Genomic DNA, 19,021 nt, shown 5'->3' on the forward strand with positions numbered 1-19,021 from the left:
TTTGAGCTGGAGTGACATGTGGTGGATAATTTGGAGCGTTGGATTGGTTGGATCAACGGTGGTGATTGACAATTGGTCATCCGCGTGCTCTGGAATGGACCAATCGGATAATAGCTCTTGCAAAATCCTGTACTCATGGGAAAGAAACGTTTATTTGATCGTCATTGTCCTCATGATAAAATAGATGACCAAGATTTGTCTATGCATATATAGGACTCACTTTTTTTTTTGAAATTGTATGTGTGGCAAGATCCTTATCCGTTGAAATTGAAGTGAAGGTAATGCCCACGTAGGCAGGATCTCATTAATCGAAAAGGAACGTACTTGATAATTTTTGGGTTAATTAATTATCGATCGGTTTCATTGATTTGGTTTGTCTTCTAAGTATATTTTTCAAAAGTTATTTACTCTCTAAAAAATATTATACTTTATCTAAATGAATTAAACATAATTTTAAAAAAATCATATTAGAAAATTCATGTATCACAAATATGTATTTCTATAAATCAATAAGAAGACTAGCATGACCGCATATAATATATTTAATATTATATGTTATATACAAATAATATATTTTTATAAAAATAAATATTTTTCTCAAATATTTGATATAAATAAATGTAAAAAGTTATTTAGCATATCTATAATAGTTAGTTGAGAAATCAAAATTGCATTGAATCCAATTATTATTCTAACATTCATCTATCTTTATTGATTAAAGTCAACCTAATATTTTTTTAAAAAAAATGACATATTTGATCTTTAAAAATAAACACAAAAATTTTTGTAAAACGATCTCACAAATCAATTTTGTTAAACGAATATTTTATTTGAGTCACCATGAAAAAAAAATCTATGTCAAAATATTACTTATTATTGTAATTATGGATATGATAGATCATTATCACGGATAAAAATATGTGAGACAATCTCATAACATATATATATATTATATATATATATATATATATATATATATATATTATAAAATAAATAGAACCAGTGGCATATTTATCCTAAATTATAGGTTTTTTCAAAAAACTATAATCGCTTACTTACTTGTCAATTAAATTATACATTTACTGTTCCTATGCTAATAATCACACAGCAAGAGTACAAGGCCCTATATTTTTTTCTTCCCTTTTTTTATATTAAAATTTCACAAAAACCAAAAGATTCATCAAACAGATTTAATACAATGTCTTGCATTAGTTGAGATCTGAAATTATTTAAATGAATGATTTGAAATGATTTCATTGAGTTGATTTGAAACCCATCACAATGAATAAAAAATAATTAGTTGAAATTTATTGTAAAATTGAAACAAATCAATAGATTTTTATTATGGATTTGAAATATTCACCTCTAAATCAATCAATCCAAATCAAAATGTATTTTAGCCACACAAATTATTATTTTTTTGTTTTTGTTCTGGCTTTAATTTAAATGAGAGTAGAAAATACAAGGGTTCAATAAGTTAGGTTTTTGAGATGGACTGGTCCAATTAAGTGAAAACAGAGAATACTTCATGCTAGTCGTGATTATTATATGAAAAATAAAATGATTGATAAACATGAAAAATAGGTAATAAAAATTGAAAGTACATAGGTAAACTATATATTTTGATTGACAATATATTTTCGTTTAGGACATGAAGTCGCTTGATAATCAAATACTGACAGATTCTACGACGGCGATGAGCCAATTTCCTGCTGATCTGCCCAAGCATATCAGGTATCTTGTGCACTTTCTGCCCAACGACTTATCAAATATCAATGGTTCGTCCGATAGATTTTTATGGGCTTTGGACTTTTGTTAAATATATTGTTATTAATGTTTTGAGCTGGGTAATACAAAAATAATGTAAAAATACATTATTGATCGATGATAATCTAATTACAAATTTAAATTTTGCTTAACAAAACATATATAAAAATGTGGAAGAACGTTTGGTCCAACAGTGAGTTAATCCGTGAATTGAACTTTATAGGCTTTTGTATAAAAACAAATTTTTATTTTAACAATATTGTATGATTTCATCCGATTGTGACATTTATTTTTTTCGTAGACATATACATTGTGCATAGATAAATATTTACAAATATACTTTGGTACTATGAGATCGTTCATATGATGGTGATTTTGAAATTCATTTATAAGTTACTGTATATTATAAAATATGTTTCTAGTCGATTCAATAGTCTAAAATACAGATAAATGTCGCTCGAACATGGTACTAGCATCTATGATGTGGTGTATCACGTTTCATTGTAAATACATTGAGATGTCAAAACATACAAACGAGTGATTATATGATGAATCGATGAACAACCATCTCTCACATTTTTCAAGTGGTTATCACTCATCGAGTGGATAAGTTTGCAATTATGATTGTACATCAATAGCTATTTAACTCATGACAACATGGAGGCTTTACATACTAGCACTGCATTTTAATTTGTTCATCGACTCCACGTATGACTCAATGCTTTGTATTCTGAGATTCACCGCTCAATTATGAGTGTTGGTATCTTATGTGATCTAATTAATTAATAGTGTAAGAAATATCTTGCAGAACAAAACACTACAAAAAAAGATGTCTTCAACAATACTCAAAAGACAAATGTTTTATTGGAAAACCGTGGTGTTTTTATTTTTAATAGCCATTATAACAAAAATCGTTATTGATTAGCTTGTGTTTTGGACAAACCATAACGGTTTGGTGGATTAGCTTGTTTTTTATAAAACCGTTGTGGATTAACGTGTTTTTTCGCTTCAATTCTTGGTAAATTCCTAAGTGTTAGTCAAGATCATAAATATTATTAGCTTAGAAAGATTTTAAGTTTTTTTGTTAGATTTATTAAATTATAAAAGTAATTTTTTTATTTTATTTAAAATATTAGATACGGATTATGTCTAAATTAGCGAAGGTATTTTTTTAAACCGTCGCTAATTAGTCAAAAATCGTCGCTAGCTGCTTAGTTATACTGTCGCTACAATTAGCGACAGCTTAGTAAAAAATCGTCGCTAATTGTAGTGAGACATTATGAAAATGTGTTTAATTAGTTGCACACATGATGTCATTATGATTATTTGAAGATATGTCACATTGTTATCGAATTCTTATGCAACTCTTGATATGACAATGATTGCAAAATTCGATAGGTATGTATATATTTAAGAAAACGTACTGTACAATAACAATAGTGTACTGGTTTTTGCACGTACTATCAATGGTACCTATGGTTCACGGGGTGATACTACTATATGCTCTTAAAATGATCTGATGTGTGCAATCAGATTTGAGTACAGACGTTTTTGTTATCAAAGAGTTGATGCATATGATGAAACTAACAACCGTAAGTAGAACAATGGTAAGTATGTATTAGAGATCAATGTTATATCGGATCGCATGAGATATGAACCTACAACTACATGTATCTCCAAATTATCGAGGGTTACACAAATAATGATTTATTTGTTTACGTTGAGATAGTCGAATTCAAGGAGTTTAATTTTATCGTTAAGTTTGATGGATATGAAAATTTCTCTAAACTTTTAAACTTCGATGTATCTTAGGCTCGGAAAAATGGTATTCTAACATATGAGGTCGAAACAACAAGAATCGTAAGGTTTTAATTTCAAATAATCAAATCTCAGTTGTGCGGATTACCTTAGGTAGTTTGGAAAAGATGTAACACCATCATTGTATCCGAAAAAATATCCAAAATGGTTTTTACACATTTATATTTATAATATAACAGAGTTGACTGTTACAAATTTAAATCTGGCTTGATTCTGGCGAGGCTTTTATTTTTGTAATGATAAGTTTAGGTATCGAAAAACTCGAAAGATGAGTAAGTTTTTTGTGAGACGGTTTCACGAATCTTTATCTGTGAGACGGTCCTTACGAATCTTCATCACAATAAAAAGTAATGCTCTTAGCATAAAAATTAATGCTTTTTCATGGATGACCCAAATAAGATACCCGTCTCACAAAATACGACCCATGAGACCGTCTGACACAAGTTTTTAACTTCACCATTTTATTATTAATTATCTTACTAATCAAATATTTATGAGTTTAATTATTACTTTTACATTTAAATAAATTGATGTATACGTTTTATTTTTATTCCTAAGTTAATTAATTTAATTTATAATTTTTTCATTAAAATTTTAACTTAATATTGAATTAGGTATTTATTTACAAATAATTATTATTAAAATTTTATTAAAAAATAATATAACATGACGATACAAAAGTATTACAAATTAGATTGCATGTAGCGTGGTGGGCTGCAGCTGGCAGCCACCACGACGCGAGCGTGTAGAGAACGCGCATGATGAGTGGCTGCGTGCAGCCATTTTTGAAGAAAAACACGCCAGGGAGAAATGTTCTCTTTCGGAATATTCTGCAAATGCCCTAAAGTAGTTGCCCTAATTATACAAATCTTCCTATCGGTCATTATCATACATCGTCCTTAAGTCGAGGCCTAGGGTTACCATTTTCGATGCCGATGATTCCGTGATTCTTCGATTCAAATACTGTTACAATCTCCATTTATTTGAAATTTGAAATTCAATCTACTTTACGTTTCCCAATATCGCTGCCTGCAGTTCGATTTCTATTGGAGATTTCCACCCCAAAAGAATTGGCGAATTGTGAATCAGGGAGCATCGAACTATGCATTCGGTGCCTTCAAACGATCTGCTTTTGCTCCCACACAGGACGTCCTATTGTGGCGGCTCGTTTTCTCATCGTCTGAAACATCTTCAGAAAAGTGATCGGCGTGGTAATCTTAGTTGTTAATATTTGTCTTGATCCTTGATTGGTTTGGTTGTGTTTCCAGTTTTCGACGGTGCCTGGTCGCTATCTGTTGATTTCCAGCTACTTTTGTTAAATTATTTGAAGATTTCTGATAAATTTTCTCGTGGGGACGATTCTGATCTGAATTACCTATCGAGATTTGCGGATCTTTTTGGGTTTTCTGTTTGTTGGTATCGCTTCATTATATATTTGGGAGAATTCGTGTTAAGGGAGCTCGGAATCAATACAAGGTACGGTACATACATGGTGAAATGTATGATGATTTGTTTATCGTTATTGCTGCGCTTTGTTTAATGGAATATATTATATATAATATATATGTAATATATTTGCCGCCGTTGCTAGCACGAAGTATATACCTTAGTACTGGGTGGAATTATCAAGGAAACACTATTGTGATGTAAAAAATCTTTATCCCATGTTTTAAACTATTCAGTGATTTCGTTAGTTTAACGTTCTAAGAGTGGAAAACAACATATTAGTTTCGGGGTTCTTTTATTATTGAGTGAGTAGTTACCCCCGCCCCTGCACCAGTTACAGCAATCCTGTATATATCAGGCTATAAGATAGTTATAATGAAATGTATAAGCTAATCAATTTAGCCGGTTGTCTAGCGAAGAAGAAAATCTGGTACACAAGGATAAGCTAATTCCTTATTCATGGAATCTGACCTATGATGTCAAAGGATTTCTCAGGAGAATATGAGTGTTTTGAATTGAATAAGAAAAATATGCTTTGGGTCTATTATACCATGTAATACAGATCATTATCAATTTGAGGTTGTATTTATGGATCTTCTCATCAGTTTTTACTGCAGTAGATGGAAGTTTGCGTTCCATATACACCATCTGCGCAAGATAAAAGCGATGATGGGGGTTCTGCTGCAGATCCATGGCTCCGGGATTACTGCAACTTAAGGGATCTTTCAGTGAATGCCCTCGAGACATGTTTGAGTGAATTTCTTAACATCGAGGACAATAAACCATCAACCAGTAGCTTCCACGAATTTGCTGACAAGAATGGTACTTGCAATGTGGTAAGGGAAGGCAAACAAGGTGGTTTTGATAGAAAAAATTCCTATGGTTCAGCATCTGAGAAATGCTTAAGCAAATCTGATACATTTCCGCTTCCTGGTGAACCTAAATCCTCTGTAGATGGATTGTTGGTTGGAATAGGAAAGCAGGAGGACGTTTTAACTGTTGAAGTCTCTGAACCAAATGGCTGTGGTAAATTTGTTAACTATTCACAATCCATATTGCTACCTGTAAGTCTTTCCATTTTATATTTTTGTCTGTTCACTATAGTGTTTTCTGATTGGTTGTAGAAGTTCTCTATTTTGAAATGGACTTTGCCAAGTAATATTCTTGGCTGAAGACACTCGCAAGAGCAGATATCATTAATACGTCAACCTGTGCACATAATATTCTTTCTGTGATTCTATTATATATACTTATATTTTCATATTTCAACATCACATTTGATCCCAATTTGGAGAAAAGAAACTTAATTGTTCTACTTGATGGATTCAGGTCTCGAGAATCCACTTTTTAACATCTCTATTATTTTATGTTTTTTTCCTTATGCTAATTACCTCAGAAATCGTCAAAGATTGTATCTGCCATGAAAGGTAGCCGTGAAAAGCAGGGTATTGAAACTAAGAAGCTATTTGTGACCTGGGCCCCTGATGTCTATGATCCAGTTCCAACAGCAGCATCACGTGTTCCATCAAACAAGAATCAACGTTATCGCAATGATGGCAACAATTATGGAAAGAACAAGCTGAAGGGAGGAGGTAAATCTTCACGAGGCAGAAGGGGCAAAGACAAGAAACAAGTTCTTAAAAACAATGGGGGTAACAAGGTTAAGCCTATACGCGATAACAGATTGGTCGGTTTTAGCAAGCCTGTGACGGGTATCGAAATTTTAATGTCTGGAGTCCATGCCCCATCCGTGGAAGTAGTTTTCTGAAGAAGTCTGTCACAGGTTGCCCTTTCCAACAGTAGTAGTTACTTTATGAGGGAATTTATGTTCTTAATTATCGTGTTTTCTTTCATCTCACTCATTGAAATAAATAATTAACTAGAGATGAGTCTCTTTTGGTCAGTTTAACTTGAAAGTGTTCGTGGTTGTAGTCCCATGTTTTAAAGATTTTAGTATGATGTACTTGGGGTTCACACCTCTCTTTTAGAATTTTTGGATTTGGATTTGGATTTGGATTGGATTTGGATTTGGATTTGGATAATCAATTCTCTTTTAACCTTGGATCGAATAGTGCCCACGGAATTTTCCAACGTTAAAGATATAGAGTTTGCTTTTGCATTTTGCGGTCAGAAATAAGTGAACTTTGCAATCGGGTGAGCCTGTTGCATCTCTCATCATTGTCAGAGCTTGTATCTCCTATCATTGTCGGAGCTTAGACCATATGAAGTTAAAATGTTGATAATGATTGTGATCTATTTCATCTATGGTTAGAGAATACATATTCGAAAATAAATGGAGGAATTTTTGTGTAAATAAAAACATGAAAGAAATTCCAAAAAGCCAAAAGAAAGAGAATTTGGTCTATGCTCACGTGGACGCTGATTTTATGGAATTCATTTTATCCGATTCGGTTTTCTAAATTTCGCCGACTATCGGTTTGGTCGTCACTCTCCAAAGCTGTTTTGGACACAAAATGTTTGTGTAATTGACTAAATGGCGTTCTGCTCTTGCCTGAAGTGCCATCCCTTTCTTTTTCAACAGATTTCAGAACCCATTAAAAATAATTCACTCTCATTTTCGATAAATCACGTGAAGCAGCTCACGCCATTCTCGTTTGCCGTTTCCTCGAGTGTTTCAAGCGTTTCACTTTCCTCGGACTTCACTCAACAATTTTTGGACACACTTCGTGCTGAAGATAATGGGATGTCGGCCCTTCGTGTCTTCGAATGGGCAACAAAGCCGCCCAATTTTGCACCCACTTTACCGATATATGAGGAAATACCGGAAGCTCGGCGAGGCAGGGTCTTTTGATTCGATGAGACGTCTTTGATGATATGAAGGACTCTAAATTTGAGGTGGTTGAAGGATTTTTCTTTGTTTTAGTTGATAGTTATGCGAAATTTTCTTTGTATGATGAGGCAGTTGGAGTTCTTGATTTGATGGAAAATGAGTTTGGGGTGAGGCCTGGAACTCATAGCTATAACTTCTTGTTAAATGTTCTTGTCGAGGGAACAAATTTGTACTGGAAGAGAGAATGCATTTTAGGAAGCTGAATTACGGCGTGAAGCCGGATGTTTCAACTTTTAATATATTGATAAAGGCATTGTGTAAGGTACATCAAATTAGACCGGCAATGTTGATGATGGAGGAGATGCCCAACAATGGTTCAGCACCAGATGAGAAGACTTATACAATGATAATGCAGGGTTATATTGAGGAGGGTAATATAGAAGGAGCATTGCGAGTTAGAGAACAAATGGTGGCAGTTGGATGCCCGTGGAGTAATGTGACAATTAATGTATTGATGAATGGGTTTTGCAGAGAGCGCAGGATTGAGGAAGCTTTGATATTTGTGCAAGAAATGGCTAAGGAGGGGTTTTGTCCCGATTCACATTCAATGCACTGATAAGTGACTTGTGCAAAGTTGGATTTGTAAACCATGCCATGGAGGTCCTGGATTTGATGCTACAGGAGGGTTTTGATCCAGATGTATTCACGCTTAACTCTGTCGTATCAGTACTATGTAGAATCGGAGATGTTGAAGAAGCAATCGAAGTTGTCAATCAGATACTTTCTAGAGATTGTTCTCCAATGCAGTCCCATATAATACCATTATTAGCACCTTGTGCATAGAGAATCATGTGGAAGAAGCTACTGAACTTGCACGTATTCTGACAACCAACGGTGTTCTTCCTGATGTGTCCACCTTTAATTCCCTTATACAAGGCATGTGCTTAACTGGACACTTTAGCATTGTGATGGAATTATTCTTCGAGATGAAGGCTAAAGGTTGTCGATCAGATGAGTTAACTTACAGCACACTGATGGATTGCCTCTGCACGAAAGGCAAGCTCGATGAATCCTTTGAATTGCTTAAAGATATGGAATCGAGTGGTTGTGCAAGAAGTGTGATAACTTACAACACCTTAATCGATGGATTCTATAAAATTAGAAGAATTGAAGAAGCGCGGAGGAGATATTTGATCAGATGGAACTACATGGGGTTTCTCGATATATGGTACTTATAATACCCTTATTGATGGTCTCAGTAAAAGCAGGAGGATGGAAGAGGCTGCTCAGCTTATGGACCTAATGATAATGGAAGGAGTAAAACCCGATAAATTCACTTACAATTGGTCCTTTCTCACTTTTGAAGAGGAGACATAAAAAAGGCAGCAGATATAGTATAAACCATGACCTCAAATGGGTATGATCCGGATGTTGTGAATTATGGAACTTTAATTCAGGGACTGTGTAAAGCCGGTAGAGTCCAGGTTGCTTCAAGACTTCTTAGAAGTATCCAGATTAAAGGAATGGTTTTAACGCCACGGGCATACAATCCTATTATCCAAGCACTTTTTAAAAAGAACAGAGTCAATGCAGCTATGAGATTCTTCAGGGAAATGGAGGGAAAGTGTGATCGTCCCGATGCTATCTCATACAAAATTGTATTTGGAGGCTTTGCTCCTGTGGAGGGAAAGTGTGATCGAGAAAGATGTGGCTTTGGTACATAAATTTGGATGGCACAAAACAGGGCGAAGCTTCGTCGTGTGTTTCTGTTAAAATTTAGTGTTAGAATCTGTTTTGTAGTTTGTCCCAATTCAAATCTCCATATCTTAAGAGGCATTCCCTCCTATATAAAATAAAAACTTAAAAATTAACAATCATTAAAATTATTTTCAAAATTTACATATATAATATTTAATAATAAATTTTTTTTTTAAAAGTTAACAGTTATCCATTTTAACTCAATTAAGAATTAATTATCAATTTGTATTTAATTAATAATTAATTAAAAATATACAATTATATGTTTTTATATTAAATATATTTATTTTAATTTTAAAATATTATAAAATAGTTTATATACGAGTCGGGTTTTTGATGGGTACAATTAAAATTGGGACCCAACTCAGATCCTCTCGATACCCTATTAAGCGGGTCGAAATCTGCTTTGTCGAGTAGGGTTATTATGGGAGTGAGTTTTGATTTAGTTCATTATATTTTTTATATTATTGTTTGAATTGATTATATTTATATAAAAATATTACAATTTTAAAAATTATCTAAAATTAAGTGAGATCAATTCAATTCAGAGTTTTGATGACTTTTAATGATTTTTTCAAATGATATACTTTTATGGATTTGATAGATTTTTATTGACTTATACAGAATCTCACATATTTATAAATAGATTTATGTGGATTCATATAGATTTTTTTGCAAGATTTTTATAGATTTTTGTGAATTTTTTTATTATCGAATTTTATAAATTTTGTACTTAATTTTATCATATTATTTTTTATTAATTTATTTGAACCAATAATTAATTGACATAATTAATTTTTATTAAAATTTTATTTTGTATTAATTTTTTTGAACCAATACATCAATTGATTAATCTGTAACCTTGTTTTTGAATTGATAATATACATGTGAAAAGAATATTATTTAGCATTGTGTGGATATAATTTTGTATAAAATATCATAGCTTACATATTAATTGAAAATGCTAAAAAATTTAAAACAATCATGATTGTTGCGAGACTATTCAATTATTAAGAATTAAGCAACAATTTTATGATCATATTTTATTATTATTGAATATTACATTAATTTGTATAAATTATAAATTTAAAATATTGATAGATGAGAGGAGAGAAGATAAGAAGAGAGGTGATGCGAATGAGAGAGAAATAAATAGCTTGTGTATGAGTTAAAAGTTTTAAAAATCCATCCAAATCATTTGGTTGAATCAAATACAATTTTTGACAATTTATAGTTGTGCCTTAGATTTTAATGTTTGTATATTAATGAATTATATGAAGTTATTAAAATTCAATTGAAAATTTGAATGCCTATATACTTTTATAGAGTTTTTAAAAGTCATTATTGAATACCACTTGACTTTTTAAAACTCTATGAAGGTCTATTTTAAATATCACTAGATTTCTATAGAGTTTGTAAAAGTTTTCATTGAATACCTCTATACTTTTAAAATTTACAAAATTCATTAAAAGTCAATAAATATCCTATATTGAATACACTTCCCTAAAATGTTGATTAAAATTTATTAGAATATCAATAGCAACCTCCCTTCCTAATATTAACATATATAACATATATGACCCTAATATCAACTTATTTTATTCTATTTTATCCCAAATTTCAATCCAACCCCTTCACATCGTCCTCAAAAACCCTCGGCCATCGCTCACTTCAACCCCGTCACCCGCCGCTTCTGTTCCTCGCGCGCCACCCGTGTCTTACCTTTGTTTTTCTTGGCATTTTTATGCTTCTTTCCACAGATACATTGCAGACTGTTTCTCCGACGCAGCATCGTCCATCGGGCCTCATCCAGTTGTTTTCACTCTTCTACCCAGTCAGTATTCACAATTACGAAATTGGTGGGCATATTAAAATTCGGATCTTTGTGTGGAATTTTTTTATTTGATCTGTTTTATATTTTTTCCCCTGATGGTTTTGAATTTGATCTCCTTTAGGCTTGATTTTGTTTTTTGAGCTTTCGCGTTATTCTGTAGCTATTTTGCTCTGTCTTGTTACGAATTTCGAGTGGCCTAAAAATTTAAGCTTTTCGGGCTCGAGCTCTATCCAAGATTCTTTTGCACCGCACTCCCGCCCCTAGCAAAACGAAGGGAAATAAAGTAAAAAAAAAAAGTATTTTATGTTTCTGGACTTGATAATTAAAATCCCATGATGCGTTCACTTTTGATGGGATTATAGCAGTTAAAAAAATATAATCAAATCTGTTTAAATACTAATTTGGTTTTAAATTTCGTCCTATTAAACAGTTGTAATGGAATTTTAAAGTCTAAATATCCTCAAATCCTGTGAAAATCGTGGTTATCTGTTGCCAAACAGAGGTCAGAGCGTGACAAAAAACCGTGATACAATACTTTTTCACAAGATTTATTTCATTGATCGAATTTATGAATATTTGTGGAATGGGGTTATGTTTATTTGCTACATTTTGGATTGCTGAGTAATTTAATTGTTACTAGCCCTATCTCATGGTTAGATTACAGATTGACTCGTGTATATCTGTTCTTCTACAGCTGAATCACGGTTAGAATTGAGAGATGGCCACTTTTGCCAGACCAGAGAATGCTTTGAAGCGAGCTGAAGGTAGGTTACTATTCAGTCATTCTGACAGCATATTTTGATATCTATGGGATAGATGACCGCAAAATATGACAGTATTGAAATGCTCTTTTACTATTACTATTTAAAACGGCCTATTTGATTCCTACTGCTGTTGTGTTTCCACATATCTATAAGTGAGGATGATTAAGTCAGCAATTTAAAATTACCATATTCCTACAAAATCTGTCTTCTGAGGAAGTGAGTAACTGAGAGAGCCCTCTTTAATATTTGGGTTTTCTTCTCATGTGTGTTGGTTCGATAGTGGGTGAGGGAGTAGCTTTGTTTATGGGTACTGGTGTAAAAAACAGATAGCGTTACCTTTGAATTCCGCAGGACATGCTGTATTTTCTGATGGTTATCAATTTTTCATCCCATTCATCATGCTATATGCTATCGGTTAAAAATTGTTTTATTCCCCGCATTTTCTGGTACTTATTACTGATAAACTTAAAATCTGTTTATGCAGAGTTGATAAATGTTGGACAAAAGCAAGAAGCCCTTGAGGCTCTTCACAGTTTCATTACCTCCAGGAGGTACAGAGCATGGACAAGGACACATGAGAAGATAATGTTGAAGTATGTGGAGTTATGTGTTGACATGAGGAGGGGAAGACATGCTAAGGATGGTCTTATTCAGTATCGTGGTATCTGCCAGCAAGTTAATATTACATCACTGGAGGAGGTTATAAAACATTTCATGCAGATGGCTACAGAGAAAGCTGAGTTTGCGCGTAATCAGGCACAAGCCTTGGAAGAGGCCCTTGATGTTGACGACTTAGAAGCTGATAAACGGCCTGAAGATCTTCTTTTAAGCTATGTCAGTGGGGAGAAAGGAAAAGACAGATCTGATCGCGAACTTGTCACACCATGGTTTAAGTTCCTGTGGGAGACATACAGAACAGTATTGGAAATTTTACGAAACAACTCAAGATTGGAGACCTTGTATTCAGTGAGTTTTTCCATATATTGATACTCATCCTAATTCAGAAATCCTACTGTTTTTTTTTTGTTAGTAGTTTGTATTGGAGATATTGATTTTATTTTTAATTAGTTTGATTTGTGTTGTGAAGCCTGAAGTAGTCTTTGCATCGTCTTCCACCACCCTCATGATTTTGCGGATTTCCCAAAATGGTGTACCATGGGTTCAACTCCTTTAAAGGACCATGGACTTACTCGAATGTCAATGTTCTTTTATTTTGAACTGTGTTTGCAAGATCATTACTTGTTATTTATTGGTTGAATTTTTTTTGGGGATTTGATCTCATTATGCTACCTATGTGTATGGTCTTTGTTATTGGTAGCAGGGTTTAAAGTTTCAAATTGTCCCCGAAACAATTATTAAATAAACACACTCAATATTCCTTATAGTCATCCTCCTCCTGCTTTGTTCTTTTCTTCTTGGTTTTTATTTTATCTGTAGCATGTGCCCGGTGCTTGCTGTCATCGCATTGGATAAAAACTATTTTGAAGATAGTCTTGGTGATCTTTGAAATATGCGCATTTGTATCTGCAAGTTAACATCAATGGATGTCCCAAGCTGATAATCTTCTGTAACTGGATCTTCTTTGAGGTCATCATGAATCTCTTGGGAACCACTGCAGTTCTCTTTTGGAATTTGTGGTGCTATAGTGCCATAGCTCCCCTTCCACTATCATATGCTTATTTTAATGATTTCTGGTAACAAGATACTTCGCTCTGTCCCAAATTTGATATTTGCCAGTTAAAAAGTTCAAAAGCGAACTGATCAGCTGGTTTTGTGAGCATGAAGAAAATATATGTTCTTGCTATGAAGTCGTCAATGGTGATTTCTCATTTTCCTGAATCTTACTGTACAGATGACCGCACACCGTGCCTTCCAATTCTGTAAGCAATATAAGCGGACTACAGAATTTCGGCGACTATGTGAAATCATTCGGAATCATCTAGCAAACCTTAACAAGTATAGGGACCAGAGAGATAGGCCTGATCTTACTGCACCAGAAAGCTTGCAGTTATATCTTGATACCAGATTTGAACAGCTGAAAGTTGCTACCGAACTTGAACTTTGGCAGGTTTGTTCACTTTGCTGTTTATGCTTGAATTGCGAGCATGTTTCAAGTTACTACTCGTTAGTACCTTGTGTACAAGAATTGGTGAATTTTTTTATGATTTTGTACGTTTTCTTTTTAATTACTTGCAGGAAGCTTTTCGTTCCATCGAGGATATACATGGCTTGATGTCCATGGTTAAAAAGACACCTAAACCATCGTTGATGGTTATATATTATTCCAAGCTTTCCGAAATATTTTGGATGTCATCCAACCATCTTTATCATGCTTATGCTTGGCTCAAGCTTTTCTTGCTTCAAAAGAGTTTTAACAAGAACCTAAACCAGAAGGATTTGCAGCTGATAGCCTCATCAGTTGTTCTAGCTGCACTATGTGTGCCCCCTTATGACCGCTCATATGGTGCATCTCATTCGGAGCTTGAGAATGAGAAAGAACGGAGTTTGAGAGTAGCCAATCTTATTGCATTTGATGTTGAAACCAAGCCTGAGAGCAAAGAAGTGGTAGTAATGGAATCTTAGCTGGATCTCTGTTTCATCTTATTACAATAATTCCTTAAGTTTGTTGACTTATTGTTTGTATTTTTGCTTTCAGCTTTCTAGGTCATCACTTCTTTTGGATTTGGTAATTATCTTGGACTCATTTAAATAATTTGGTTTTGATCTTTCTATGATTGTATCGAGTTTTGATTAGATGTTCAATCCCCATTCACCTCTTACCTTTTCCTTTTATTGCATGAATGAGCTATATCGATGAGGGTAGTGTCTTCTTGAATTGCTTAAACCTATACTGTTTTCCAATTTTATATTTCTGACATTATTTATTCTTCCTTATTGCCTTTGTTAGGTGACGAAAGGTGTAATGAACTGTGTAACTCAAGAAGTGAAGGATCTTTATCATATTTTAGAACACGAGTTTCTTCCTTTAGATCTGGCATCGAAAGTGCAACCCTTGCTAACAAAACTCTCAAAGCTTGGGGGCAGGACTGCTTCTGCTTCTTCTGTTCCAGAAGTACATCTGTCTCAGTATGTTCCTTCTATAGAGAAGCTTGCAGCTCTGAGGCTTCTGCAGCAGGTTCGCTTGTCTGTCAGTTGTGTTGCCCCCTGATCTATACTTCTGTCTTGCAGTTTTTGTAATATGACTGCGTTTTTAGCTTTTTCTACATTCATGTATCCAGGTCTCAAAGGTTTATCAGATAATGAATATCGATAACCTGTCGACGGTCATTCCTTTCTTTGATTTTTCTGTTGTTGAGAAGATTTCCGTGGATGCGGTTAAGAATAATTTTTTAGAAATGAAAGTTGATTATCAGAAGAGTGCCATTTTCTTTGGTAATAAGGTAAATCCACCATTTTGTTCTTTGACATATTTTTTGATATGATTATATATAAAATTTGCTGACGTTTTCATTTAGATATTTCCCTCAGGCTATGTCACAATGTTCATAATTGTGTTCTGACCTTGAAATTTTTATGATCTTTTAATTTTTTTTTCTTATTTTTATATCTTTCATAATTGGGGAACCGTTTGATTGACTTATCCCATAATTCACCAATTTATACTAAACATCCATAATTTTCAATTCAGAATCTCGAATCAGAAGGCCTACGAGACCACCTGTCCAAGTTTTCTGAATCCCTCAGCAAAGCAAGGGTCATGATCTTACCTCCTGCGAAGAAAACTTCAAAATTGGAGGATAGACTTTCTGATCTTGTGGAAGTGATCGAAAAAGAGCACAAAAGACTTTTTGCACGCAAGTCAATTATTGAAAAACGCAAAGAAGAACATGAGCGCCATCTTTTGGAGATGGTATACGATTTTTTTCAACATTGATGTCTTATAATTCACCTTTGAATTGTAAATTTAAAGATGATTAGGACTTAGGAGATATCTAATCATTGTCATCAACTTGTGTGTTCTTAAGGAACGAGAAGAGGAGGCAAAGAAGCAAAAATTACAAAAGATAACTGAAGAGGCAGAACAAAGAAGGCTTGCTGCTGAGTTTGAGCAAATGAAAAATCAGAGAATTCTCAGGGAAATAGAGGAACGCGAGCTTGAGGAAGCCCAGGCTTTGCTAATGGAAGCTGAAAAACGCAGTAAGAAGAAAGGGAAGAAACAAGTTCTAGAGGGAGTGAGTGAAACCTTTCCCCCAGTTAGACCTTTATTTCATTCTTATGTGTAACATTTTATTGACCAACCATGTAATTGGATGCAGGAAAAAATAACTAAGCAGACTTTGATGGAGCTGGCTCTTAGTGAGCAACTCAGGGAGAAGCAAGAAATGGAGAAAAAATTACAGAAGCTTGCCAAGACAATGGATCACTCGGAGAGGGCAAAAAGGGAAGAGGCTGCACCACTTATTGATGCTGCATTCCAGCAGCGGCTGGTGGAAGAAGAGGCCTTACACAAACTCGAGCAGCAGGTCTGAACTAGTTGTGTTTTGTGCCTGAAATTTCTCTATTATTGCGTCATTTACTTGTGTGAAATTATGTTCTGTCCTGTTCTGTTCTGTTCTTGGAAGTGTGTAGAATTGACAACATTTTTTTGCTCGTTACCTCAGTCCATTTTATTTATACAACCAATCTGTGTGTTATCTTGATGCAGCGAGAGATTGATTTAAGCAGACACAGACATACTGGAGACTTGGAGGAAAAAACGAGGCTAGCGCGGATGCTGGCAAATAAGGTCATTAACTCCTCTGTCATATAATTATTATTTTTCTAGTTCCCAAACTGCTCATGGGTTGGGTTATGAGATAAAACATCATTGTATCTTCAATCTTGGGAGGAACTTTGTTTAGCTTATATTCTTAGTTCTTGACATGCATATGTCTTCAAAAGTATATTTATATTTTCTCAACATGAACCGGTCATTCTCTTTTGTCCTGAGAATAAAAAATCAATTTCTCTTATGCAAGGTGGGAAAAATGATTTGGTTTCGCAGAGCTTCCAATATCCGGCCCTATCATTTTCATCCATACATCTTGTTCATGTTAATTCATCATAAGTGTTGGCTTGCATCAGGAGAGGAGAGAATAATCTGCGACCCCAAATTTGAATTAGCGCCCCAGTAACCTCGTAGTTTATATGTGCTAATATGAGATTATGATATCTCCCTTTAATATATGTATCATCCAGTTCTTTAACTTTTACTCATACTGAACTGAACCTACCACTTGTTTCTAAGCTCATCTATCTTAAGGGAGTTTATTTGCTCTCTTTCGACGATTTGCTAATCCTCGGTTGCATTTGCTGATGAATGTATAACTGTATTCACTTTCTCATATTCTTTGTTTATTTTTATTCAGCAAATATTCCAAAAAAAAGTGCTTAGCCATAGGAGAGCCGAGTACAACAGGCTTAAGGAGGAGAGGGATGAGAGAATTCTCCAAATTATCCAGTCGCGGAAGCAGGAAAGGGATACTAAGAGGAAAATAATCTATTTTCTAATATCCGAGGAAGAGAAACAGAAAAGACTGCGTGCTGAGGAGGAAGCACGGAAGCTTGAAGGTACTTCCCCCATTTCAAATATTATATTAGTACTGCTGTTATTTATTTTTCGAGACAAAATACCCAACTTTACACTCAGGAATGGTCAACTTGTATTTTGTGGCATGCTCTGGCAGTCACAACAGCGGAACACCCATAATGGCTGAACATAATTTTTTATTTACTTATCATGTCGTCTTTATTTTTTAAACATGTTTGAGATGGGCTTGAGGGAAGTAATCAAGTTGTGCCAACCTGAACATTGGTGTTTTACCCCCTCAGCCTTAACACTATGTGTATGCTATATTCTTCATCTCATGAAGCTTTGTTTGTTACGTGCGTAGACTGGAAAGTTTGCTGTGTTTAGCAAGAAAAATAAAATAATTGTATAATACAGATGGCAAATCGTGATTTTTATTGTGCGTGTCTTACCATTTATAGCTTGTGGTATAAATAACTCTTGCTTTTTGTACCACTTTTCGTTTGCAGAGATGGAGAGGCGGAAGAAAGAGGATGCAGAGCGAAAGGCCAAGCTGGATGAAATTGCCGAAAAGCAGAGGCAGCGGGAGTTGGAGTTGGAGGAGAAAGAAAGGCTGCGGAGAGAGGAGCTCCTAAGGGGATCAGCTCCCACTCCCTCAAGAACCGAGCCCTCCCTCATATCGCATCCAGTCGAGGCAGCACCTGCTGCAGCTGCAGCTGCACCTGCACCAGCAGCTGGTGTTTATGTCCCCAGGTTCAGAAGGGCATCCACTGAGAGTGGGTCTGGGGGCCAGGCTCCACCTCCTGAAACAGATAAGTGGTCTAGTGGCCGCAGAATGGATGACCGAGCACCTCAATACGGTGATCGGTGGCGGGATGAACGTAAACCAGCACTTGGTGGCGGTGCATCAAGGTCCACTTGGTCAAGTTCAAGGACTCGTGAACGTTGAGTTAATATGTTATTGTAGTTGAGCAAGCACGCAGCAGATTCTTGAAAAACAATTTGAGGTGTCACTGCACTTTAGCTGTGTCTGGAGGTGTGCCCTGAGCAGGATTATGTGCTTATTTTTATTTTTAAAAGTTACTTTATGTTTTCTGAATTTGGATTATGGTTGTACTTTGATATTTATTTCGTTTTGTATTTGATCATTTTTAAATTCTGGAATACATAAATTGAAAGGCATTTGGGACTATTTTGTTTTGTAGTTTCTCATTTCTAAGGTATATTTGCTTGTTAAATATATCAATTCGAACCCATATGCGCGCGCATATGGATTCGGCTTAGCTAATATAAAATTTAAATTTTCAACTCTC

General features: G+C 34.6%; 2 protein-coding genes and 1 pseudogene across 7 annotated transcripts; all 3 read left to right on the top strand.

Annotated features, from left to right (window-relative positions):
- The first annotated feature begins 4,414 nt into the window (after positions 1-4,414).
- LOC142528714 (uncharacterized) lies at positions 4,415-7,037 on the top strand. 5 transcript variants are annotated; one of them, XM_075633826.1, is made up of 4 exons: positions 4,416-5,061; positions 5,637-5,886; positions 5,986-6,095; positions 6,428-7,037. In XM_075633826.1, the coding sequence occupies exons 2-4, from the start codon at positions 5,652-5,654 to the stop codon at positions 6,797-6,799; spliced, it is 717 nt and encodes a 238-aa protein (XP_075489941.1). In that variant the 5' UTR covers positions 4,416-5,061; positions 5,637-5,651; the 3' UTR covers positions 6,800-7,037. The 5 variants fall into 5 exon arrangements, with proteins under 5 accessions (XP_075489940.1, XP_075489941.1, XP_075489938.1 ...); XM_075633825.1 differs by having other exon boundaries at positions 4,415-5,061; positions 5,637-6,095; positions 6,440-7,037; XM_075633823.1 differs by having other exon boundaries at positions 5,649-6,095.
- A 93-nt stretch (positions 7,038-7,130) lies between these two features.
- LOC142528713 (uncharacterized) lies at positions 7,131-9,661 on the top strand (annotated as a pseudogene).
- Positions 9,662-11,197: 1,536 nt separating this feature from the next.
- Positions 11,198-18,900, top strand: LOC142528240 (eukaryotic translation initiation factor 3 subunit A-like). 2 transcript variants are annotated; one of them, XM_075633270.1, is made up of 14 exons: positions 11,198-11,439; positions 12,109-12,178; positions 12,663-13,144; positions 14,031-14,246; positions 14,375-14,743; positions 14,835-14,864; positions 15,087-15,314; positions 15,418-15,579; positions 15,828-16,049; positions 16,165-16,371; positions 16,456-16,662; positions 16,845-16,925; positions 17,548-17,749; positions 18,218-18,900. In XM_075633270.1, the coding sequence occupies exons 2-14, from the start codon at positions 12,133-12,135 to the stop codon at positions 18,655-18,657; spliced, it is 2,892 nt and encodes a 963-aa protein (XP_075489385.1). In that variant the 5' UTR covers positions 11,198-11,439; positions 12,109-12,132; the 3' UTR covers positions 18,658-18,900. The 2 variants fall into 2 exon arrangements, with proteins under 2 accessions (XP_075489385.1, XP_075489386.1); XM_075633271.1 differs by having other exon boundaries at positions 11,198-11,414.
- The last annotated feature ends 121 nt before the right edge of the window (positions 18,901-19,021 follow it).

Source organism: Primulina tabacum, chromosome 16 (assembly GCF_025594145.1).
Source record: "Primulina tabacum isolate GXHZ01 chromosome 16, ASM2559414v2, whole genome shotgun sequence".
NCBI lineage: Eukaryota > Viridiplantae > Streptophyta > Magnoliopsida > Lamiales > Gesneriaceae > Primulina > Primulina tabacum.

Bases quoted from the DNA above. Each gene is read 5' to 3' on its own strand.
- LOC142528714 (XM_075633823.1), top strand. From the start codon at position 5,652: ATGGAAGTTTGCGTTCCATATACACCATCTGCGCAAGATAAAAGCGAT. The intron at 6,096-6,427 runs GTAAGTCTTTCC...TAATTACCTCAG, and splicing joins CACAATCCATATTGCTACCT to AAATCGTCAAAGATTGTATC.
- LOC142528240 (XM_075633270.1), top strand. From the start codon at position 12,133: ATGGCCACTTTTGCCAGACCAGAGAATGCTTTGAAGCGAGCTGAAG. The intron at 16,372-16,455 runs GTGAGTGAAACC...AATTGGATGCAG, and splicing joins AGAAACAAGTTCTAGAGGGA to GAAAAAATAACTAAGCAGAC. The intron at 17,750-18,217 runs GTACTTCCCCCA...TTTCGTTTGCAG, and splicing joins GGAAGCACGGAAGCTTGAAG to AGATGGAGAGGCGGAAGAAA.